Source organism: Salmo salar, chromosome ssa15 (genome assembly GCF_905237065.1).
Source record: "Salmo salar chromosome ssa15, Ssal_v3.1, whole genome shotgun sequence".
In the NCBI taxonomy this organism is placed as follows: domain Eukaryota; kingdom Metazoa; phylum Chordata; class Actinopteri; order Salmoniformes; family Salmonidae; genus Salmo; species Salmo salar.
The window spans coordinates 65394581-65420728 of NC_059456.1; the positions used below are offsets into that span (position 1 = coordinate 65394581).

At 42.6% G+C, this 26148-nt stretch overlaps 1 protein-coding gene across 1 annotated transcript in view; it reads right to left on the bottom strand.

The window, feature by feature from the left end:
- The window catches only part of LOC106571924 (cadherin-4), a 397705-nt gene extending 377528 nt beyond the window's left edge, over positions 1 to 20177 (bottom strand). The window contains exons 1-2 of the mRNA XM_014145495.2: positions 19840 to 20177; positions 14542 to 14653 (exon numbers count right to left, since the gene is read on the bottom strand). Of these exons, the coding sequence (XP_014000970.2) occupies positions 14542 to 14653; positions 19840 to 19896 (169 nt within the window). The 5' untranslated portion in view covers positions 19897 to 20177. The remainder of the gene's footprint in view (positions 1 to 14541; positions 14654 to 19839) is intronic.
- Between the last annotated feature and the right edge of the window lie 5971 nt (positions 20178 to 26148).

Here is a 26148-nt window from a genome sequence, read left to right on the forward strand (position 1 = left end):
AAATTCCCTGTCTTTCTGTCTGTGTGTCTGTGTGTGTGTGTGTGTGTGTGTGTGTGTGTGTGTGTGTGTGTGTGTGTGTGTTAAGGGACAGTGTGTGTTTGCACTAGGGTATAAAGCTTTATCCCTGGCCTCCTCTGCTCCAGTGTTGAGAGGATCGTTTTTTTTCTAGAAGAACAGCCTTGCTGAAGGATATGGTCAGCATGACTCTCGAGGAAAGAGAAAACCGCCTTGGAGCTTATTGTTATTCTGCCGGCGTAATCCCTGTCCATCCCAAGTATTCCAGACAGAGTAACAGCCCAGGGCCCAAAAGGCTCGCTAGCTCCTCAGGACAACTAAACTATTTCAGCTCAGACAGCAGAGACAGCTTAACACAGCCGCTATACACACCTAATCTGCCATGGCCACAACAACCTCCCGCAGTCCAACTGCCCTCACACACACACAGCAGGATGTATATGTGTGTGCGCGCATGTGCATGTGTGTATGTGTGTCTCAAGACCAGTGCCCTCTTGTCATCTCTCCGCCCTCCTAGCAGTACATAAGGGCCATCTGTGCATTAAAGAGTTTGGAGTCCATGCAGAGTATTGAAACTGCTTTAAGGTCTTCAGGAGGGCCATTACTCCAGTCCTCCAGGACAACATAAGGCACATCATACCAACCAGGAGGTATCTTAAAGCACCTAGAAGATGATAACCCACTGGGCACAGATGTTAATTCAATGTCTATTCCACATTAGTTCAACTTAATTGAAATTCCATAGAAACTGTGTTGATTCAACCAGTGTGTGCCGAGTGGGAAGGACACACAGTTCACACACATCGCACAGTAACTCAATCTGTAAGAAATCGACCACATTTTCGTCCTCCCTCTTCATTCCCCATCTCTTTATGTCCTTCTCTCGGGACCAGAGGAGATGATGTCGAAAATCGCATGAAAAATATAATGGCTTCCACCTGCTTGCTCTCCTCTCTCTATCCTGCAGGATGCCTTTCTACTTACCGGGTAGGGGAAAACCTCACAGGCACTGGTGGATTCCTCATGTCTACGGAGGCAATGGATCCCTACCCCACCCCCGACACACAAAACTCACCCACACACACACACACACACACACGCACTACCGAAGCTCAACCATATTAACTCCATGAAAAAACCCTGAGCCATATGCTTAACTCATCTCAGCTCACATCTCTACGAGCCTCTCTGGAAACTCTACACTCGTCCCCTGCAACTCCTCACACATACATCACAGCTGATGTTACATGTTTAGTACATTTGTGTCGACTGGCGATTCCAAACGTCTCCCCAAGGCAGCATTAACCTTTGACTTGGCTGGGTATAAACCGGGACTGCAGAATGTCTGCAGTGTCACCACTGATCAACTCCAACATTCAACATCCAACAAATGTCAGTCCTTTAGCCCATCATCCTCAGAACATATGTGTCTGGAAATCTTAGTTAAATGGATAAAACAGATGGGTTTGCGAGACACTCAATGTACACCACATAATTTGACATCGTGAAAAATAAATACAATATATGAATCCTCAAAATACTATGTAAACATATTTGAAAAAGTTGGGAAGGTGGCGGGTGTATGGTTTAAACATATGGGGTAGGCTGGAGGGGTGGATGAGACATGATTCGAGTTGGATATAAGAGGGAGGAAGTTTGTGAAACATGAGAGAATGATTGACATCAACAGTGAGAGAGACAATGATCGAGAGAATGTGAGAGAAAGAGAGAACACGACGATAGAGAATCAGATAAAGAATGACGAGAGAGAGTGAAGAAGGAAGAGACAAAGGAAGCTAAAGTACAAAGATTCCCACCTATTCTGAAGGCGGTGAGGTGGTCTCTGATGGACAATACAGCCACCATGGCCAGTGGTTGTGCTGCGTATAGACTTGGGGTTCAAGATGTGTAAACAGGAAATGAAAACCAGGTTAAATCTACTTGAGAGAGAGAGGGAAGAAAAGATAACCCATTCCTTCCCTCTGGTACCGCATTTTATTCAGTCACCTGTTAGTCAGTAAAAAAATAAAAATAAACAGTCAATCACCAAGTAAGGGTGTTTGAATGTAGCACCAGCAAAAGTTACTTTTGTCCTAAATGTATTTTTGATGTGTGGAGTAAAGCCAGGTGACTACAGAGATCAATTATTTAGGTGACATTGGTCTGTGTTTGTACGGCTTGGATTCTACCCTCTGCTCGCACTGTTATGAATGAAGTGGTATACTCTATCCACTTTGGGTATGGTTTGTGAATCAAGAATTGGTTGTAAGAGGACATTCTGGAAAACTGGTTTCAAAACTAATATGAATATCCATGGTTAAATGTAAACTGTTAACTGTACTCAACACACTTCGGCTTACAGCAGGTTCACAGAAGCAGTACTTTCTATGTGATCACCTTTAGGCTTGTGATGCTATTCAAGCGTGTTACATATTACAGAGCTCTGCCACAAAGATACACTGAAGCCCTTCTCCAGCAAGACCTACGGACCACAGCAAGAAAAGACTTGTCACTGAGGGTTTTCCGAATGCAACCTGACAGGGAATTGCGGAGCTATTATCCTGGAGAAACTGCAGCTCAAATCAATTTGTTTTGTTGGGAATGTTAAAGTCCTCACTGCCGGGTCTCCCAGCCTGGGAATGAGTGGTTGATTTAACCCTGTGGAGAGCAGCGTGGCACCGGAATATTCCATGAATATGAGACAGCAGATGGGGTTAAGAGCTGTGAATGAAGGTGAATAGGGAGGGAAAGTAGAAATACACACTAAACCAAAACCTAAATGAGATCAGTCTCACTGTTGACACACACAATGCAGCCATAGTAATGGAGTATCAGGGAGTCACTGATTCACTGTAGAATGAGCCGGCAAGTTGTGACTGCATGTGTGGGAGTGCACGTTTGCCTGGCTGCCTACACACGTGCGTGCGTGCGTGTGTGTGTGTGTTTCTGTTTAGTGTATGTGCATGTGCGTGGTGAGCGCAAATGTGTGTGTGAAAAAATTAAATGATTGTATTTGTCACATGCTTCGTAAACAACAGGTGTGGACTAAACTGTGAAATGCTTACTTACAGGCCCTTCCAAACAACGGATACAGAAAGAAAATAAATCATAGAAACATAAAAAACAAGTAATAAATGGTAATACACAATGAGTAACGATAACTTGGGTATATACAAAGGGTACCCGTGTTGATGTGCGAGGTCATTGAGGTAGATATGTATATGTAACTAGGAATAAAGTGACAGAATAAACAGCAGCAGCGGTTTATGTGATTTAACTATTTAACAGTCTTATGGCTTGGGGGTAGAAGCTGTTCAGGGTCGGGCCTGTTGGTTTAACTATTTAACAGTCTTATGGCTTGGGGGTTCCAGACTTCGTGCATCGCTACTGCTTGCTGTGCGGTAGCAGAGAGAGAGAGATGTCTATGACTTGGCTGGAGTCTTTGGCAGTTTTTAGGGCCTTCCTCTCACACCGCCTGGCATAGAGCTCCTGGAAGGCAGGGAACTCGGCCCCAGTGATGTATTGGGCCGTACGCACTACCCTCTGTAGCCTTGCGGTCAGATGACAAGCAGTTTCCATACCAAGCGTTGATGCAGCCAGTCAAGATGCGCTCAATGGTGCAGCTGTAGAACTTTCTGAGGATCTGAGGACCCATGACAAAATGTTTTCAGCAAAGGATTTGAAGGTTGTTGTCCTGGCTCCACACTGTCAGGTCTTTGACCTCCTCCCTATAGGCTGTCTAATTTTTGTCGGCGATCAGGCCTACCACCGACGTGTTGTCGGCAAACTTAATGATGATGATGTTGGAGTAGTGCCCAGCCACGCAGTCGTGGGTGAACAGAGAGTACAGGAGGGGACTAAGAATGTACTTGAGTGGCCCGTGTTGAGGGTTAGCGTGGCGGATGTATTGTTGCCTACCCTCACCATCTGGGGATGTCCTTTCAGGAAGTCCAGGATCCAGTTGCAGAGGGAGGTGTTCAGTCCCAGGGCCCTTAGCTTAGTGATCAACTTGGAGGGCACTATGTTGTTGAACGCCGAGCTGTCGTCAATAAACAGCATTTTCACTAAGGTGTTCCTTTTGTCCAAGTGGGAAAGGCCAGTGTGCAGTGCAATAGAGATTGCGTTATCTGTGGATCTGTTGGGGCGGTATGTGAATCAGAAAGGGGCCATGTTAAAAATGTCAGTGAAGACACTTGCCATCTGGTCTGTGCATACTCGGAGTACGCATCCTGGCAATCCGTCTAGCCCTGTGTCCTTGTGAATGGTAACCTGTTTAAAGATTTTACCCACATCGGCTACAGAAATCACACAGTTGTCCAGAACAGATGGTGCTCTCACGGATCGTTCAGTGTTACTTGCCACGAAGCGAACGTAGAAGGCATTTAGCTCGTCTGGTAGGCTCACCTCACTGGGCCGCACGCGGCTGGGTTTCCCTTTGTAATCAGTGATAGTTTGCAAGCCCTGCCACATTCGACAAGCGTCGGAGCTGGTGTAGTAGGATTCAATCTTTTTCCTGTATTGACGCTTTGCCTCTGATGGTTCGTCGGAGGGCATAGCGGGATTTCTTATAAGCATCCAGGATAGTGTTCTTGAAAGCGGCAGCTCAAGCCTTTAGCTCAGTGACCGTACGTACATATTCCAACCAGAAGCCATGGATTACAGGCATCATCCTGCCTGTAATCCATGGCTTCTGGTTGGAGTATGTATGTACGGTCACTGTGTGTGTCACTGTGGGGACGACGTCGTCGATGCACTTATTAATAATGAAGCTAGTTGACTGATATGGTCCCGGAACATATTCCAGTCTGTGCTAGCGAAACAGTGTGTGAGCGTGTATGCGTGGGTTGTTCCACAAAAACACTGCCTTTTGCGTTTGAAATTGTAGAAATTGTGCACCAATCATTAATTATAACTTTTTTATCCTGTTATATTAAATGAAAGGGCGTCAATTGGGTACGGCAGACGTGATGCTCATGTCTCCGCCCTAAAAATGGGAGTCATTGCCCCAAAGGCGGGAAGGCAGGTGACAAGTTTAGGTCCAAAATAAGCCCATAGAAACACATTGGGTTTGGACAGATTTTGGCGAAACCTCTCGTTTTGCCCCTTTCTCTCTGTAGAGAGCGCATCGATGCAGCTGCATGGAACAGCAGAGGTAAAAATGGTTGTAGTAACTACTAGGTAACTGCTGTTTGACCCGACATGAAACTAGAGAGTTTTAATCCCGGTGCTGAGCTAGTGCATAGCAGGTAGATAATTCTTGTATGGCATGCGTTTGTGGAATGTTAAATACCCTATTGACCGAGGTGAACGACACTACAGCAACAAGGCTGGCTGGAGTAAATTTTGCTTGTTTTTGCTGTTGTCCAAATTGCATTTTAGAGATTTTAAATTGTGTAGAATTGCAGTAAATTAACTTTAAATATTTAATTTAAAGAATCATTGCAGGAGGGGGAAAACCCCTCCCCCCTGTCACTTTGCCATTAGCTGAAATGACACCCCTGATTAAATTAAGTGGCCTTTAATATAGACCACCTAGAGAATTCAATAAATGATTTTTTTTTTAAATGAATAACAGCTTGCTCAAGTCCTAATAAATCAAGTGCCCTTTAATATAGACCACATAGAGAACTCAATAAATCAGACTTTTTATATGAATAACGGCTTGCTCTAGAGCCAAAATTCAGCATTTTCACATGCCCCTCCAGTGACCGTGAATTTACCAAAGTTTGGGTAATTAACAGAACATCTATGGCAATCTATTGACATTTTTAATAATTTAGACTTGAATAATCATCAACAACTGTATTAATATATAGTATACATTTTCTATATCTGTGTCCATATTGTTCATGAGTTTCTAGTAAATAGAGATATAGATATAAATAAAGAAAATGTATGAAAAATGCATCTAATCAACATTGGCATTATTTTCAATGAACTCTGCAACTCTACCAACTATATATTTTTTTCACAACTGCCACTAGTTTCATGCCAAAACATTGACAACAAATATATAATTACATAGTAAAATAAATACAAGTGTGTAAAATATATAAAAGGATATTTCATGCTGAAACCTTCATGTTAAACACCAAATGGTATTCACTAAATTGATGGATTATATTTAGGATGTTTAACTGCTTTGCCATTCATTTTTTTATAATCTTATTTAATTATTTAATATACAGTATTTTACATGTGATAAGGCCCCTAAAGGGCCAGAGAAAATGACAGATACCCAAAAAGGCCATTAAATGTCTTGCGATAGATTACATCAAATCAAATTTTATTGGTCACATACACATGCTTAGCAGATGTTAATGCGAGTGTAGCGAAATGCTTGTGCTTCTAGTTCCGACAATGCAGTAATATCTAACAAATTCACAACAACTACCTTATACACACACAAATGTAAGGGATGAATAAGAATATGTACATATAAATATATGGATGAGTGATGGCCGTGCGGCATAGGCAAGATGCAGTAGATGGTATAGAGCAGTATATACACATGAGATGAGTGATGTAGGATATGTAAACATTATTAAAGTGGTGTTATTTAAAGTGACTAATGATATCTTTATTAAGTCCATTTATTAAAGTGGCTAGAGATTTGAGGCTGTATGTTGACAGCAGCGTCTCTATGTTAGCGATGGCTGTTTAACAGTCTGATGGCCTTGAGATTGAAAAACAGCTTCTGTCTCTCGGTCCCAGCTTTGATGCACATGTACTGACCTTGCCTTCTGCATGATAGCGGGGTGAACAGGTAGTGGCTCGGGTGGTTGTTGTCCTTGATGATCTTTTTGGCCTTCCTGTGACATCGGGTGCTGTAGGTGTCCTGGAGGGCAGGTAGTTTGCCCCCGGTGATGCGTTGTGCAGACCTCACTACCCTCTGGAGAGCCTTGCGGTTGAGGGCGGTGCAGTTTCCGTACCAGGCGGTGATACAGCCCAACAGGATGCTCTCAATTGTGCATCTGTAAAAGTTTGAGTGTTTTAGGTGACAAGCCAAATTTCTTCAGCCTCCTTCTTCACCACGCTGTCTGTGTGGGTGGACCATTTCAGTTTGTCCTTGATGTGTACGCCGAGGAACTTAAAACTTTACACCTTCTCCGCTACTATCCCGTTGATATGGGGGGGGGGTGCTCCCTCTGCTGTTTCCTGAAGTCCACGATCATCTCCTTTTTTTGTTGAGGTTGAGTGAGAAGTTATTTTCCTGACACCACACTCTGAGGGCCCTCACCTCCTCCTTGTAGGCCGTCTCGTCGTTGTTGGTAATCAAGCCTACCACTCGTGTCTACTGCAAACTTGATGATTGAGTTGGAGGCGTGCTTGGCCACACAGTCATGGGTGAACAGGGAGTACAGGAGAGGGCTGAGAACACACCCTTGTGGGGCCCCAGTTTTGAGGATCAGCGGGGTGGAGATGTTGTTTCCTACCTTCACCACCTGGGGGCGGCCCGTCAGAAAGTCCAGGATCCAGTTGCACAGGGCGGGGTCGAGACGCAGGGTCCCGAGCTTAATGACGAGTTTGGAGGGTCTATGGTATTAAATACTGAGCTGTAGTCAATGAACAGCATTCTTACATAGGTATTCCTCTTGTCCAGATGGGACAGGGCAGTGTGCAGGTGATTGCATCATCAGTGGACCTATTGGGGCGGTAAGAAAATTGGAGTGGGTCTAGGGTATCAGGTAGGGTGGAGGTGATATGCTCCTTGACTAGTCTCTCAAAGCACTTCATGATGACAGAAGTGAGTGCAACGAGGCTATTTAGTTCAGTTACCTTAGCTTTCTTAGGAACAGGAACAATGGTGGCCATCTTGAAGCATGTGGGGACAACAGACTGGGATAGGGATTGATTGAATATGTCCGTAAACACACCAGCCAGCTAGTCTGCACATGCTCTGCTCATTGAAAGATAAAAAAATGATGGTAGTTTACTGGTAATATACCCTCCCTTTGCAACCCTAACCCTGCATCACTTCCAGGAAGATTTCAACTCACTTCTGTAATTCAAAAATGGATCCAAGTTTCACCATCATTGTAAAGCCCTAGTTATTTTGTTGCTTTGACAGTCACTTCTGAAGATAATTATTTAATGTGATTTGTGAATCATTTACATCCATCTCTCATTTAAAGGACAACCCTGTTCCGTGAAGTGAACTCTCGTTTTAATATGGTGAAACAACTATGATTATTTTTTATCAAAAGAAACATTGAACATCTAATAGTCAAATCATAGCGTAAAAGCAAGTGAGCTATTTCTACTCTTTTAGGCCATTTTCTGGTGGTTTTTGGTGGAGAATTGAGCGGGTCGAGCATAACACTTCAACCCCGTTACCCATAGATAGACAGGCTAAAAGATGTTTTAACAATGTCATTTTTTGGGTGAAGCTTGCATTAAATTGCCACTACCTGTTGCACTACCCTGTCAGGAGGGGATTTATGGCTTTTAAGATGAAAACGCCAACCCTGTCAACCGTGTTCATTTATTTGGCACTTAATGTAGTAATTTTGAAGTTGAACTTGTGCTCTTGATGACAGAATGTTTAAAAAAAAAAAATTGAAATCAACCTTTCTTTTTACCAAGTTAAACTTCTCAAAAGGCACCGAATTGGTGGAACGACCCGCAAATGAACATTTATGTCCCTGGTTGCTATACAGCATGTTCTCTGCTCTGGCTACAATTCTCTCCCAGGGAGGCAGGCTGCTTCTAACCTCAATCCTAGGACATCTCCCCTGGCTTGGGCACCCTCATGGCCCCTTCCCCCTGAGGGAGACAGGAGGATAAATGAATGTGCCTATCTGTACAGGCATGGAGGCGGAGTCTGGCCAAGGAAGAACAGGGTCATGTCCTCCAACACATTTGTTTGGCCTTAACTCTCTAGGTGATGGGCTACTGGGCCTGATTCCCACAACTGGCAAATTCAGTAAGAGTGTGTATTACATTGAGATTGTTATGAAAAATGAATGGAGGGCATTTGGAGGCCAGAATTGTGAAGTGCACACACACACACGTATAACTGAGCGATGCCCAAAACCACCACCAACCTGAACAAAGCTCAAGGTCAGCCTTGTCACACGGCATAGCTCTCATTACCAGTAATAGAATCAGCACAGGGACATATAGGATGAGGTTACACCACCTAGCTCTGTTTGTCTGGCTCAATCTGGCCTCGACCCAATATAGCACACCGCACTGTGGCTGGAGAAGAGGCTTGAATACAAAACACTAGGAGATTTGGTTAGCATTAAATATCAAACCGACTGTAATTTGAAAATAAGCCATTTAACCCAATAAGGCTGTGACTGATTCAGATTGTATGTGAGGTTGGTTCCTGGATACTAGGTGATGAAATCTCTGTGTTGGTCTGTGGGAACAGGCGTTTGTAAATCAGACAGTGTTGTAACCCCCTCTGATGTAAACCAGATGTGGAGGTGTTCTGACTCCAATGGTCTCCTGTGTCTGTGATAAAGAGTGCGTCATATCTGAGAGCCCTATAATGAAGGCCAGACACAGCAGGGGATCTGGACCCCCTCAACAGAACTCCTGACAATCCCTCTCAAGGAGGGGTGAGGACCCCCTAACCTTGTACCCCTCTGATCTCATCTCTGCGCCCCAACATTACACTGACTGCTCAACCTATGACCCCCAGCTTGAAGCAGTCTCTAACCTACAGTAGTCATAATATGGTCAGTATCCATGGTTCTCTCTCCTAGAGTCAAGTACCTAGCACCTAGTCCTCTGCACCATGTCTCTAACAATTACGATAAAATCACTGTGACCCCATCTCTGGCCCTCTCCCCCTTCCCCTCAACTGTGTTGTTCCCCCTAGAGCAGGGATTTTCAAACTTTCCTTGCCCAGGGACGCACACCCAGGCAAACTGGCAACCCAGGGACCCAAATATGTTAGCAAAAAATGTATGTCTTGTCTTATCATCAGGTGAATCATAAAAGCAGGTAGAAGTAATAGAAGTAATAGATTTGGTAGACAGTTTTATTATTTTGACCGTGCCCTGACTGTCTAGCTTTTATTTGATTGTTAGTTCTCAAAGATGGTATTATTTAAAAAATACTGTATATATAGTTCAATATATTTTCTGCATGCTTTATATGGTTTTGGTCATTACAGTTGACAATGATCCCGAAAAATACCATTTATTTTGGCAATGAAGCCATTTATATACTTCCCCAGAATCAAAAGAACAGGAACAGCTAGCATGCTAACAGTTCCTGTAGACTTCCAGTCATTGGCTAACGCTAGTTAAACATTGTCTCGTGAAACTACCTCACTTCCTTTATATTGGACGCAGAGGCATAAAAATGGTATCTACGATTCTATTGTAGCTAGCGATTGATTTTCATAAAATTATTATTTTTCACATCCTCAAAAATCACAAAAATAAAAAACGAATACAAAACATCGCCCTAGAGTCAGGCATCGGTTCCGATACCCAGGGTTCCATGCAGTTGAACCGCAAAAACATCAGCTGGAGGGTGGAATGTAAACATTATTTTAAAACAGGGTCGGCTCACGGTTCAGAACAATTACATTGCAGATGGTAAACATTTTTAAAAATCAAGATAATACACTTTTTTAAAAACCCTGGAGCTTGTTGTGTTGTAAATTCCATTCCGTGAGTGGGGAGACAGACATAGCCTACCAGCCACGCACGCATAGAGAGCGTGTGGTAGCCGAGAACTGCCCCTTGTATGTATGGTGCTAAAACGTTCATTTGTCCACACGCATTGCCAAGTTTACTTTCCCTGGATAGCCTAGCTCACACGAAAATGTCTCCTAACTGGAGAAATAAAAAGAAAAGGTTATGATAGGGGTATATAGGCTACAACAACATGGTGGAAATAGCGCAAGTGAAATCCCCAGTTTGGATAATTATTACATTAATTCAGGCTTTAGATCAATAGACCATACGCAGGCCATATAAAGTGTAAACCGGTGCGGCTGGAACAAGTTTAAGTAGCATACTAATTAAATGTACGTGTATTTTAGCAACCTATATTTGATTCTGGGAATGGTTTATTTAAGATTTAATTAGACCTAAACTATTTTATCATCTAAACAATATTGAATGTATTTTTTGTTGTTGTTATGTCGGCTATAGGCTTTCATTAGTTAAGAAGGCAAATTAGAATTCTCTTTTTCCTCAAAGCGATTTGAGTGACGCATCGCATTGTGATCATGGCATGGTTTCCTTTTATCCAAATGTTGAATAGACATGCAACCAATTTAATTCATGCAAATGAGGGGAATAGTAATAATGGACTAATACAAATCACTATAATAAAGCCTACTACTCTGGATTCATACAAATAATTAAATTAATATGTTATATGGAGGGTAAAAGATCGGCTCTCGAAACATTATATGCGATTAGCTCAGGTTGCGGAGAAAAATCTGTCCTGATTTCTGGTTTCGGGTGGGGTTTGGAATTGATGTGGCCGACGTGGGGCGGGTGCGGCCCCAAAAACGGACCCTTGCAGGACCTTAGTTCCCCTCAGCGTCTCCTGGCTCAGACACCCCGCATCACATCCCAGGCCCTAGTTCTGTCTCTCCCATTACTCCTGCCCCCGGCTGACGTCTCCGTGTGTGTGTGTCATTACTCCTTGCCTTGCCTGACGGTTCTGGGTTAAACAATGTTATTATTAAAGTCTTTCCAGAGGAGCTTCCTGCCTCCCCTCTGTGACACCCTTACCAACGATAAATCAACCGCCCTGTAAATCACACTATGTGCGTGCATGCATGCCTGCATACATACATATGTGTGTGTTCACTGCAGCTGCGTGCTCAGACACACAGATGAAGGCGATAGTGCAGCTGTGTCTCCAGTCTCCACTAGCTGTTACCTGGAGAAGGCAGAGATGTGACTTCCACGGGGTCTTTTAAAATAACACTGAGGAATGGACAAGCCATAAATATCAGATAAGTATAACCATAACTGCCTCTACCCGCTCCTATAATGGATTCCAGGGTTTATATGGATTATATGTCTGTTTCAGTGGGGGAAAATGAGTCTGGGGTTATTTTAACTGCCAATTTTAAACATCTCTGTCAAACAAGGGAAAACGGAGACGGAATTCAGAAGTGGCTGATCTTTCTAGCATACACATTCTTCTGGCATTTCATACATCTCTTTCTCATTGCCTTTTGCAGATGTGAGCTTAGAAATGTGTAAGACTTATTAACTAGTGGAAACTGGTATATATATATGGCCTGTGTACCAGTGATGGCTGGCTCAGTTATTGTTCGTGATTGTGTTGACACCCCCTGCTGGCCTGATGACTTCACTACTGCATACTGAACTTGTTCATGACAAGCAGCTCTTCTCACTCTCTCTCAGCCTGGCGTTAATGTAGCCAGTACTGGACTAAGTCAGAGACCCCTTATCTAAGGCTGGGAATAGCCAGGGACCTCACGATACGATATTATCGCGATACTTAGGTGCCGATACGATATTATGTTGAGATTTTCACTATTCTAAATGTATTGCGATTCGATACAACAATTTAATTGGCATTTAATGTTCCAAACATATTGCTCACCATATGTCTACTGCAGAGAGACAAGAGAGAGCATGAGAAAATGAGTTTTGATCAGTCATGGAAATAAAAGTGCTGAAAACATGTTGGCTCACTATTATAAAAAGAAGATGGAGAACAAGCTGTAGGATGAAAACTTCAAACTATACTTGGAGTCAAAGTACCGACATAATATTTGTCCAAAATAATATTGTGATATTTAACTATATCAATCCCCCCCCCAATCACCATTATCTACCCCACTTCCGTGGTGATCGCCAGCTACACACAAACACATGACAAACATTGACACATTCACATAACATTGTTGTAAGACAATTGAGCGTTATTCCTCTGCCAGAAAACTTTCCAACTACCTTGAATTTTAACTATAATACACAAAAACACTATTATTGTTGGATCCAGCTGTGACTCTAGCAGGCCTCTAAGAGTAATAGACAGAGAGATACAGCGCAGCTGTCCAAGACCCACAAAAGAGCTATTGTGCGCCCTCGGCACAACAATGCAGCTTAGCGGTGCTGTGAGGGAAAACCACTGGAATCAATAGAGGATTCTAATTAGCCTACATTGGCAGGAGCGCCGCGAGATTAAACACAGGATGACGATTGGATTTCCTGCACTATCGGCTGTTCAAATTAAGTTGGTTCACAGAGTGATTGCAACAATGGCTAAAGGTCAAGACAAACAAAAGTCTGAGACTATGCAGTGTGGAAGAGATGGTGGTGGTGGTGAGGGAGGATGGACAATGACGATAAGGATGATGATTATTATCATTATTATTATTATTTTTATTATTATTACGTGCATCACCACCCTGATCATCTGCAATAAATGTCCTCAAAGAGTGATATGTGTTTCAATTCATTAACAGACCATCAGAGAAGAACAAGAACAGAGGGATGTTTTTTCCCCATTTCCTAAAGCAGTCTTGAGCCCAGCATTCCAACAGTCGTGATACAATGGAACACTGGCATGCACTAACCCTGCAGCTCCAGTAAATAATATCCCCGCAAAGCACAGACACTACAGCCCTCTGCAGCGGATCCTGTTTATGTGTGTGCAAATGGATTTTATCACATTTTGTAATAATGCTTGTAACAATTTAATCAACCTCATATAGAAAGCACTTCAAATCACTGCAAATCTGCACACACACAACCACTGGAAACCTTAATGGAGTTAGGCATGCTCTGCCTCGGAAAGTGAGCTGACCTCACGAGGCGCCACATGAAATAAACCAACACCATTATACAGATTACCTTTCACTGTTAATCTCAACATCAAATCATTTCTGGGTAACAATTAAGTACCTTACTGTGATTGTTTTAAATTAAAATGGTCAAAAAGAAACAAAAATAGCTTCTTAGCAAAGAGTAATTTCTCAAGCAAGAATTTTGCTAAGACTGTCTGGGAGTGGTCTGAATAGGGAGGGGCCAACTGAAAACTATCTGTTATTGGTAGAGAGGTTTGGAACTCTTTCTTAATGGTCTATTAACTAATTTACCACCTGATGATGTCACCAGGCAGGTCAAAACTCCATCCCACCAAAAAAGGCTGAAATTTCAGGCAGCCTTTTCAAATAGCTCTTACACTAAAAGGGCTTATTCATTTTCACAATTAGGAAGTCTGGGGGGCAGGATGGGGGACAGAGGGTGTAGATAGCTGCCTAGTGGTGGCTATTCATCAGCATGATGGGCTGGAGGTAGAAGCTATTGGCCATCTGTCAGTTTTTGCCATGATGCTCCTACACTGCCCAAGTCTGAGTGATTGAAGCGGGAAGAACAGGCCGTGACTCAGGTGGCTGAGGTCCTTGATTATTATTCCAACCTCATATAGTGTGGAAATATATATAAAACACAAGGGAAAAACATTTTTGACTGCATTGAGCCTTTAAAGAGTGGAGCAGCTCCAACGCTTACCTTCTACTCTGCCCAGTGAAAGACACAGTGAAACACTCATTAAAGACCTTACCTTTAATTATGCTCTGGCTTTGCAGTACATCCCTTGAAATGAGCACAGAGTAGGAACTTTGCGAGAAGCCGGGTCTGCAGGGGGCTTTGGACACGAGGTCTCCATTAGTCCCCTGTGAGAGGAAAGAAAATGCATTGTGAGACATCTATAAACATTGATTTGGCTGCATCTCTGTGGCCCTGAAAGCTGAATGAAACTGTTTATGTTTCGGCAGCAGCTATACGACAGAGAGAGATGACCATTGCTCCGATCAAACCACTGGCACGTGAATGTGTTCTATCTGCTCCCTGGCATTCAGGTTAAACAAAATGGGGATACCTAGTCAGTTGTACAACTGAATGCATCTTCCGCATTTAACCCAACCCCTCTGAATCGACATCCACGTCTTCGGCGCCCGGGGAACAGTGGGTTAAACTGGCTTGCTCAGGGGCAGAACGACAGATTTTTACCTTGTCAGCTCAGGGATTAGATCCAGCAACCACAATGAATACATAGTTGGTATGTCAGTGAATAAAGACAACATTAGCATCTTCAAATAATCAGGGGGGGGGGGCGAGGGCATGTTTGGCCTCATACTCTCCCCATTGTTCATTCAAGGGTTGCAATAGAGGTGGTACAAATACAGCAGACATGGAAACAGAGTGTTCATATTGGTGAAAGCATTCAAGGGATTTGGAATGTGTGGACGACACACACGCACCTGCACACACCCCACTCCCACAACAAACAGAAACCCTTGGTGGCTGCAGAGCTGATCCACCCTGCTCCAGATCTACCTCCACCACCATCAAGGAGTCTGTATAGTGAGACTCTGAGCCCTATTCGATCCAAATCAGGTATCAGCTTTAATGAACAACTTTCTAGACAAATGCCAGTGCAGCAAGTAAGTTCGATTGAATGTATTGTTGAGTATTTTGTTAGACATTTACACTAATTCAACATACATTTTTTCCAATACATGAAAGTAGTTTTTATTGATCCTGTAGACCAGGTACTAGCAGATGTAATTTGGTAGGGTCCTCAGTGCAGGGGGCAGTGGAGGGATCTATGGAACAGGCTGCCATTCAGAAGAGAAGACTGGAAACAGGGGAAACCTGCATTATCTGATCCGATTTAATTTAAAAAATGTAACTGGGAATCCTGACACTAAACCTGCCAGAGGGCATAGGGAATTTAATGAGGGCTCATTGTGTGGGATAAATTATGGCGCCTCCACACCCACACAGACGACACACACACAGGACAGTTGTTGTTCTTGTTGTGTGTGTGTACGCCTGCACACTTAGGCTACACTTCAGGGTCCTTCCATGTCATTTCACCCTGTAAGCAGTCTATGGACAAGGTATGACAGCAACACATGCTTTGGTTTTGTTTACCTGGCCACTGGTTCAAATGCTAACTTTTTAGCATTTGTGGCACAAATCCAATGCAAGTCAATGGTACTTATATTAGCATTTTCGTGCTTCATATCTAAAGAATCTATAAGTAAAAATGTTTGATATTTTAGGGTGATTTGAAAATTAAGCGTGAAAATGATAAAATACAGTACCAGTCAAATGTTTGGACACACCTATGGTTTTTCTTTCTTTTTACTATTTTCTACATTGTAGAATAATAGTGAAGATATCAAAACTATGAAATAACACATATGGATTCATGTAGTAACCAAAAAAACAGTCTTGACCAACAGTCTTGAAGGAGTTCCCACATATGCTGAGCACTTGTTGGCAGATTTTCCTTCACTCTGCAGTCAAACTCATCCCAAACCATCTCTATTGGGTTGAGATCGGGTGATTGTGGAGGCCAGGTCATCTGATGCAGTACTCCATCACTCTCCTTATTGGTCAAATAGCCCTTACACAGCCTGGAGGTGTGTTTTGGGTCATTGTCCTATTAAAAAAAAAAAATGATAGTCCCACTAAGCGCAAACCAGATGCAATGGCGTATCGCTGCAGAATGCTGTGGTAGCCATGCTGGTTAAGTGTGCCTTGAATTCTAAATAAATCACATACAGTGTCACCAGCAAAGCACCCCCCACACCATCACACCACCTCCTCCATGCTTCACACAGGAAACCACATATGCAGAGTAGGTGAACGGATGATCTCTGCGTCGCACAAAGACACGGCGGTTGGAACCGAAAATCAAAAATGTGGACTCATCAGACCAAAGGACAGATTTCCAACGGTCTAATGTCCATTACTCGTGTTTCTTGGCCCAAGCAAGTCTCTTCTTATTATTGGTGTCCTTTCGTAGTGGTTTCTTTGCAGCAATTCGACCATGAAGGCCTGATTCACACAGTCTCCTCTGAACAGTTGATGTTGAGATGTGTCTGTTACTTTAAATCTTTTTCAGCATTTATTTGGGCTGCAATTTCTGAGGTGCAGTTAACTCTAATGAACTTATCTTCTGCAGCAGAGGTAACTCTGGATCTTCCTTTCCTGTGGCGGTACTCATGAGAGCCAGTTTCATTATAGCGCTTGATGGCCATCTTCTGTATACCACCCCTACCTTGCCACAACACCACTGATTGGCTCAAACGCATTAAGGAAAAAAAAATCCACAAATGAACTTTTAACAAGGCACACCTGTTAATTGAAATGCATTCCAGGTGACAACCTCAAAGCTGGTTGAGATAATTAAAAGTGTGCAAAGCTGTCATCAAGGCAAAGGGTGGCTACTTTGAAAAATCTCAAATATAAAATATTGTTTAAAAATTGTTTAACACTTTTATGGTTACTACATGATTCCATACGTGTTATTTGGCTGGTACTGTAGGTACCATTGACCTGCGCCACAAATGCTACAAAGTTAGCATTGGAAACAGTGGCCAACAAAATCAAAGCATTGGTTTCTGTCATACCTTGTCAATAGACTGCTTACAGGGTAAGGAAAGCTTCAAGTTCCTCGGCGTACACATCACTGACGATCCGAAATGGTCCACCCACACAGACAGTGTGGTGAAGAAGGAGCAACAGCGCCACTTTAACCTCAGGAGGCTGAATATATTTGGTTTGGCCCCTAAAACCCCCACAAAGTTTTAGAGATGCACATTGAGAGCATCCTGTCGGGCTGTATCACCGCCTGGTATGGAAACTGCACCGCCCGCAACCACAGGGCTCCCCAGAGGGTGGTGCGGTCAGCCGAACACATCACCGGGGGCAAACTACCTGCCCTCCAGGACACCTACAGCACCCAATGTCACAGGAAGGCCAAAAAGATCATCAAGGACATAAACCACCCGAGCAACGGCCTGTTCACCCTGCTATCATCCAGAAGGCGAGGTCAGTACAGGTGCATCAAAGCTGGGACAGAGAGACTGAAGAACAGCTTCTATCTTAAGGCCATCAGACTTAAATAGCCATCACTAGCCGGCTTCCACCCAGTTATGCAACTCTGCACCTTAGAGGCTGCTTCCCTATATACATAGACTTGGAATCACTGGCCACTTTAATAATGGAACACTAGTCACTTTAATAATGTTTAAATACTGCTTTACTCATTTAATATGTAAATAGTGTATTCTATTCTACAGTATATTAGTCAATGCCACTCTGACATTGCTCAATGTAATATATATATTTTTATTCCATTATTTTACTTTTATATTTGTGTGTATTGTTGTGAATCATTTTTAGATACTACTGCACTGCTGGAGCTAGGAACACAGGCATTGCACTTTACCCACAACAACATCTGCTAAATATGTGTATGTGACCAATAACATTACATTTGATTTTCATGTCTTTTTATAATTTGGGTGAATTATCCCGTTAACATTGAGGAAGGGGATTATTCAAACTTGTTTCACTTAATAGCAGGAACAGCATCATCTAGTGCTCAGAATCTCGTAATATCAGGATCTGGGATATGACATAAACCAAAGAACTTCAATTACTAATTTCTCTGAACAAGGGGAAAAAAAACATCACCAATTCGCTAGGAATACATTACATAGGATGAGCTGACAAGGTAAGAATCTGTTGTTCTGCCCCTGAACAAGGTAGTTAACCCACTGTTCCTAGACCGTCATTGTAAATAAGAATGTGTTCTTAACTGACTTGCCTAGTTAAATAAAGGTTAAATTAAAAGGATGAAGAAACAATACTCTGAGCCACAGCTCCAAACTGCTTGTCAGACAGAGAACTGATATTATATAGTTGTTGTGGGATTGGCATGGAGTATGGAGGGTCCATGGGTGGCTTTTGAGTATTATTGGCTAGTCTTGGCTAGTAGTATTACAGACAAATAAATACTGATTTATTTGGGGGGGGTTTTCCAAGACACATCTGAGTGGGCACGCACCCCTGCGCCCTCTAAGTGCATGACGCCTCTGTCCACTCATCTGTCACTCCTGTGGTAATGACAATGATAATTCAAGCGTACCATATACAATGCTCATGCATCTATCGTTTTCCAACAGTGCGGAATCCAGGCAACCCTCGAAAGGCACAGACAGACTGCATGCGGGGAAGACACAACCAGTATCCCACTGAGCGCTACTATGCTGGCAACACCAAGCGAGTTGGCACACCATAACGGTCCCTGATTTCCCTCTTACTGGATTGCGGAGAATGCAATCAGTTATTGAGGTTTAGGACATTTAACATTAGGCCTGTTTATACTTTTAGGATACATTTGGAGATGGGCATGACATAAGTAAAATATTTGTTTCATTGGAGTTGGTCCATAAAAGAAACGAGTTAGGGATAGGCAATGCATTAAACGAAACATTTTCATACTATAATAGCCTTCTGCCGAGTACTACAGTTGCGTTGCAGCGTGGCATTTTTGCCTGTGTCAAGACAGCCTATTAAAATAAGGAAATAAAAAAGATTAAATATCCAGGAAATTAAAAAGAGATGCAATAATAGCCTATGTAAGGCTATACACCAATATTCGCACTCCATCTAGAGCTGCGCGCGGCATCAATTTAGTCAGAATTTGATGGAGGGGTAATGCGCCGAATAAAATAATTTCCTCTAGCCTACGCTATGAACTAATATACATTATAGGCTCATTTGTGTTGAGAAAACGGAAGACAATTCGCATTAAAAAGTATTGTAAGTCTCGTTGGGGGAATAAAGATAGAATATAAAGGCTCACGTTGCGCTTCGAGAAGAAATCACTTGTGTTGGAGAACAAAGTAGCCTTAAATCGAAATAGAATCGACACCAACAAGTTCAGGATCAACCCCAAAACATTGTTACTGCCTCTGATGCTGTGCACTCTGCAACACTGTCCGCAGCATTGGAGCGCAACACTTCCGTTATGTTACTGAAAATGTTGAAATCTCACCCAAAACGCGGCTTGTTGTAAGGCTGATGTCAGCAAGAGAACGAGAGCAGTTTTCATCGTTGCAAGCGAGCAGAGGCTGCTTGAGCTAGAAAAGGCGACACGACTCGTATTTCTTCTCTGGTAAGTGTATAATTTCCCCGCGCCGTGTGATAGCTGGTACGTCCACCCCTGTGCTCTGCACTTGCAGTGGTGAGCTCTTCAGAAGTAGAAAGCCCGTCCCGACTTCCCTCGCTCTCTCATCTGCAGGTGAAGAGCGTTGCTCAGCTCAGCAGCACCAAAGCGCTAGGCAGCGAAGCCAGCGTCACTCCAACCCCTCCTATCGCCTGGCGCCGGAGAATCCCACTTAAAGACACACAGTGGAGAGGTGGTTAAAGCGAACTGGCTGATTCCTCGGCTATTACACGTAATGGTGGCTGAGAGTTCGCTCTGTTACTACCATGAAGGGTGAGGTATGGCTGTGTAAACTACTTTAGTTACTCTTCCGATGCTACTATTGACTATGGCCATTCTCCATTTGCATAATATTGCAGGTTTGTGTGGCATTCAGTGGCAACCCGTCATTAAGGGCTGGTTGGCTTTGAGCCATACCTGTTTAGCGAAAATAATTTGTCTGTTTTGCATGTTGTTTTGGCATTAATACATGTCACGTATCAGTTTGCAAACAATGTAAAAACATATATTTAGTTAATAAAGCCGCACACAAACATGGTCTCTTTCGCTTTCTTGAGTAAGGCAGGTGTTTCAGCCTGGCTCAGTGCTTTCTGTGGTGGAGGGGCACCCAGCGAAAAAGACAAGAGAGTAGACGTTGGTAATATTCTCTAGTTGAGCCAATACGTCACCGCAGAATCTACAGGGAGAGCTAGGCAGTTCAAGCCCCCTTGGGTGCTGTCATAGATTTACATTAGAAGTACCCATCCAAGAAGACTCAAGGTCATTGGCCACAGATAAAATGACGTCAAATCACATATGTATCGTAGCTTTGAATGGACTGATCATGTCAACATACAGCAATTAGCTGCGACGCACCTACAGTACCTCAACACCGGAATCAAAAACTCTGGTTTCATGTCAAGTCAAACAGCAGTTACCTAGCCATCTTCCACCTATGCACTGTTTCTAGTGATGTTACTTTTGATACCGGAGCTACAAGGAATGTGTCGAAATCGATAAGACGCTAACTTCGAAGCAGTGTTCCGATGCGCGTATCACTTAATCCGAAAACGTCATTAACGACGCCAGACGCCTCATTTGATCAAATGCATTTTCAAACGGTGTGTTGCAAAATGCAAGCTCCCGATGCTTTCTACAAATATATTTAGTTTTTTGTACAAAAAGGTTTTCCTGACTAGTAGCTTAGCAGGTAGAGCAGGGAACTATGGAACATTCAGGGACGTGAGGGTATAAAGTCGAATCCCGTTGAAGATTTAAAAAAAAATGTATGTGAAACCAAACTTTCTGCACTGTTGTTCAAATAATTTGTTTTATTTAGTATAGTATAAGCATCTGTCTTAGGCATCCTAAATAATGCCGTAAATTCAGTTTTTGAAAAATAGTCAACTTCAAGGCAACAAAGGGAAGCATGATGTAAGATGCAAACCTGTTCCAACTGATTATAGGCAACTAAAGCCAACCACTTGCCACAGAGTTTCGATGAAAACAGTGGAGAAAAAGAACATATATCTGATAATCACACACTGCTACTTATTGCTGACCAGCAGATGTCACTAATGTGCATTGTGAACAGATAATGAAGCTTAGAGTAATGAACTGTTTTTCAGATAATTTGGTGAAAGCACCAAAGCCATCAGAAAGCCTTTGTTTCCCATCACTAGCTGCTTCGATGCATGGTCCTAAAGCCAGCCCATACCTCTACACTTCATTTGCCTTTTAATCAGGATTGGAATGATTTTAGTAGTCTATTTTAAATTGTTGGTGTTGAGCTAGAGTATGGCAATTGCCTGGTGTGTGTGAGTGAGGTACTAAATAGGTAATTACAGTTATACTCTAAAACGTTAACTCTAAACAAACCATCACAGTAACCATATAGCCTAATGTTACATTAAAATATTTAAATGGTACAGATATGATATCAATGTGTGTGTCCACCACTGGCCGTGTGTATTGGTGTCCTCAACTTCCTCCTAAGGTGGCATTTACTGTATAATAAAACACCTTACCTTCGCCACTCAGGTCTGTGGGCCACTAACGACCCTGACATTGAGCTCTCTCTGATTGACAGGTCACTCTCCATATCTGAAAGGTGCAGGGCTATGAGACAATGGGTTAATCCCATCAAAAGCAGAATGAGTGTACGTTAGCGGACACCTGCTCAGCCAATTTCTCTCCCTCTGACACGCAGGCTTTTTACCACCCCTTCCCTGTCATCTAAATCCTCTGGCACTGAGGATGAGCTACGTCTATGACACTCATATCACTGGGCCCTTGTACTATCTTACTGCTGGTGTGACGTGGTTGGGATCGTGTCCTGTCCTGTTAAATGTCCCAATTTGACAGGCTTGGTTGTTGATCTCTGTGTGTGACCGACACGCTATTGAACTAGGGTTGTCTTCTGTCAAGCCTGTGTTAGCCCACTGAGCTAAAGCCTAGGTATTAGTTGGGGGAGCTAACGCAATTCTTCAGATCTCAGGCACACTCACAAAGATGCCACACTTATCAAGTTCTGTCAGGAAAAGCCAGCCACTGTCATCCAGCAGAACCAATTTTTTTCCTCACAAACAACACTTACCTGCTAAACTCCCTATTGTACTGCTCGAGGGGTAGTTCATTATGTAATTTTATACTATTCAAAACACTTCAGTAAACATGGAGACATCCTGGGCTTAATGGCAGATTGAGAGAGTAGTGGAGGCATTGCTCTCAGTACTCAGTAAGCACTTTCTCGGGTTGAGTCGCCCCAGATTTACTCATAGTAATGATGCTTTCATTACCCAGCCCACCATTGGGATGCTAGCCATGTCTCACACTCACACACACACACACACACACACACACACACACAGACCTAGCTGGAACTGACTAATTAGGCAGCAATTCAGTTTCCCTTTTGCGTCTCTCTCTCCACTCAACTTGGAGCCCATTAATGCAAATTACATCCAAACACCAGAGACAAGAAAAAAAAGAATGTGAAAAAAAGTAGTTCTAAACGAAAGTTAGATTTATGATAAAGAAACAACTGTGGTTTAATCTCTATTCCTCTTTTTGTCTCACTTTCTCTCTCTCTCACTCTTACACACTGACCACAGCTGCTGCTTGCTCTCCATTCACACCCTCCACAGTGGTATCTGTTAATGGGTGGAGAGTAAAGAGAGCAAACAAGTCAACACAGTGACACTTCCATGGAAAAGCGGATACCGTCAGAGGAGAAGTAAGAATCAGGATATGATCCCATCCATTTCTCCTCTGTTCCTTGCCCCAGGCTTTCCTTCTTTTGCTCAGTATCCTGTGTCCCTGCCTGGGATTGACCCAGGGCTTGCTCAGACCCGATGATGGATTCAGAGACTAGTGGACAGCTCTGGAACAAGCACAGGGAGAAAGCAGGGAAATTCCAGGCATGGGGCAACAGCCTACGCCATTGTTCGATTTCCCACTTTTGATGGATATACAGTAGAAACAAATCCATCTGGATAACCTTAGCATCAAAAACATCGCACCCAATCATACTGAGACAATATAAAACCTGACCTCATGGGGTTAAGAGAATATTGTGGAGTCCAGAAAACATTGAAAGGTCTACATGGGGAGGTGAATGTGGGTTGGTAGGGGAGTGTGACATTGTGTCGTTGTTTTATAATCATATTTTCCTTAGCGTTATGTGACTAATTTAAGTTGTATAGTGACATGTGTCATAACAATCTGTCATAACTGTCAGACTCCTTTACCACATGTTCCTAAAAGCATAACCACACATAAATACACACAAACATAAACCAGCAAACACCCATACTAAGAGACAGACATGCAGTCAATATTATATTAGCCTTCCTCTATTCTCCTCAGCATGGCCAACCTGTCAATCACATTGCTAGCTCCTCTCCACAGTCAGCCATGTCCGTTAGTATAGGGGTCCTGTCTGTCTGTTTAGCTGTACAATAACCCATTGGCTGTGTCACAATCGAAAAAGATGCTGCCTTTTGAGGCATTTCTAGGCAGGACGTCAAAATTGGCAAGTCCCAGTCCCAAGGTACCTTAAAATTCTGGCTTCTAAGGTGCCTTCATTTGGGCTATCCCATAACACCATGCGGCGCAGAAAAAAATAAATAAGGAATAACTTTGCGAAATGTAAAGTATGTATAGTGTTTATTTATTCACCAAATTATGTTAAACTGTTCAATAATATTACTTTCATATGCATTTTGAATTCAAATCTTGAGCAACTGGTGATTATCAGTCCTTTGCCAAGCTAGCTTAGCTCATGTCGGAGTTGGACGCTATAGCTAGCTAGCAGGCGATCTTATCCTGCTCATCAGCTGCTTAGAGATAAACAACTAACGTTAAACTAACTAATTGTAGATTCAGCAGTGTCATTTGTGAAGACCCGGACAGTTTTTTAAATCATGAATTGGTGAACTTCCTAGCCAACTATTTTTTTGGACTAGTTAACCTAACGTAGTAGGCATTAAAGAAAACACCTGCGCAGAGTTCCCACATCCAGTTTTCAGTAGTGATGTGCAGGTCACGAATGATTCGTTCTTTATGAAAAACTATTTTTACTGACTCGAGAGTCAAGATTTGTTTTTCTGAGTGACTCGTTCATTTTAGTCGTTCGTTTGACCTGCCAGTGCTGCCCGCCAGTGGTGCAAAAATATTTAAGTAAAAATTGTTTAAAGTACTACTTAAGTCGTTTTTTGGGGTAACTTTACTAATTCTATTTTTGACAACTTTTACTTCACTACATTCCTAAAGGAAATAATCTACTTTTTACTCCATACATTGCCCTGCAACCAAAAGTACTCATTACATTTTGAATGCTTAGCAGGACAGGAAAATTGTCAAATTTAGGCACTTAATCAAGAGAACACTTGGTCATCCCTACTGACTCTGGCCTGGCAGACTCACTAAACACAAATGCATCTTTTGTAAATAATGTCTGAGTGTTGGAGTGTGCCGCTGGCTATTCGTACATATTTTAAACAAGAAAATGGTGCCATCTGCTTTTAAATGATTTATATTTTTACTTTTGATACTTAAGTATATTTTAGCAATTACATTTACATTTGATACTTAGGTATATTTAAAACCAAATGCTTTTAGACTTTTACTCAAGTAGTATTTTATTGGCTGACTTTCACATTTTACTTTCTATTAAGGTATCAATACTTTTACTTAAGTAGGACAATTGGGTACTTTTTCCACCACTGCTGGCCGCATTGAGTCCTACAGCAGGATTAATACACGAGCTGCATCCCAAACACTTAAAAGACACACCCTATCCCCTCAGCCATCAAATTAAGTGGACTCTTCTGATAACGTATCATGACGTCTGACGAGTATACACTTGCAGGGCAAAGGGTGAGGGAGGAAGGAATCATTTTTAAATGGACCGCCCTTGCCTGGAAATTCGTTCATCCCGCGATGATTGTGTTTTCAGCCATCGGTAGTTTGTGGATGTTTTATATGCGCTACAGTCAATTATGATTGCATGTCTACTTACATTAACTATATAATTATAAATATACGCCTACTGTATAACTAGCAAATTAATTAGCTAACTGACGTTAGCCTGCCTAGCTGGAACTTCTGAAGGAGGAACATTTTTTATTTCTACAATTTTCAAAAGCTAGCCAAACAAAAACATCATTACTTTTACGAGACGTGTTTGTGCTGTCATATGCAATAGTAGCACAATTTATAATCAAGATGATGATGGGGATTCCTCCAAGGGCATAAGGCGAGGGTAAGTGGACGAGGGTGTGTCTTTTATGAGTTTGAAACGCAGCCACGGTCTTCCGGCTCAGCGGCTCCAGAGACTTGCTCCGACCACCAACTAACTGTCTGTCATATGTGCACAGTAAAATAGATCATGAGCATAGAGAACAAACATTTTAGAACTGATCATTTATTACATAGTACAAAAATGACAGTAATTAATTATTTAATGTTATGATTGACACAGCTTTGTAGAAAGAAAACATACACAGCCTCTGCTCAACAAACTCAAGAACGAATGGTTTGGTGGGGCTGCAGTTTGCGAACGGATGTGCTTATCACTTTCACGGCAGTCAAGCAATGCATTCCGGCAAGAGTCGTTCACAATCTAGTCTACAATCTAGTCCGACCTCGTTTAAAATG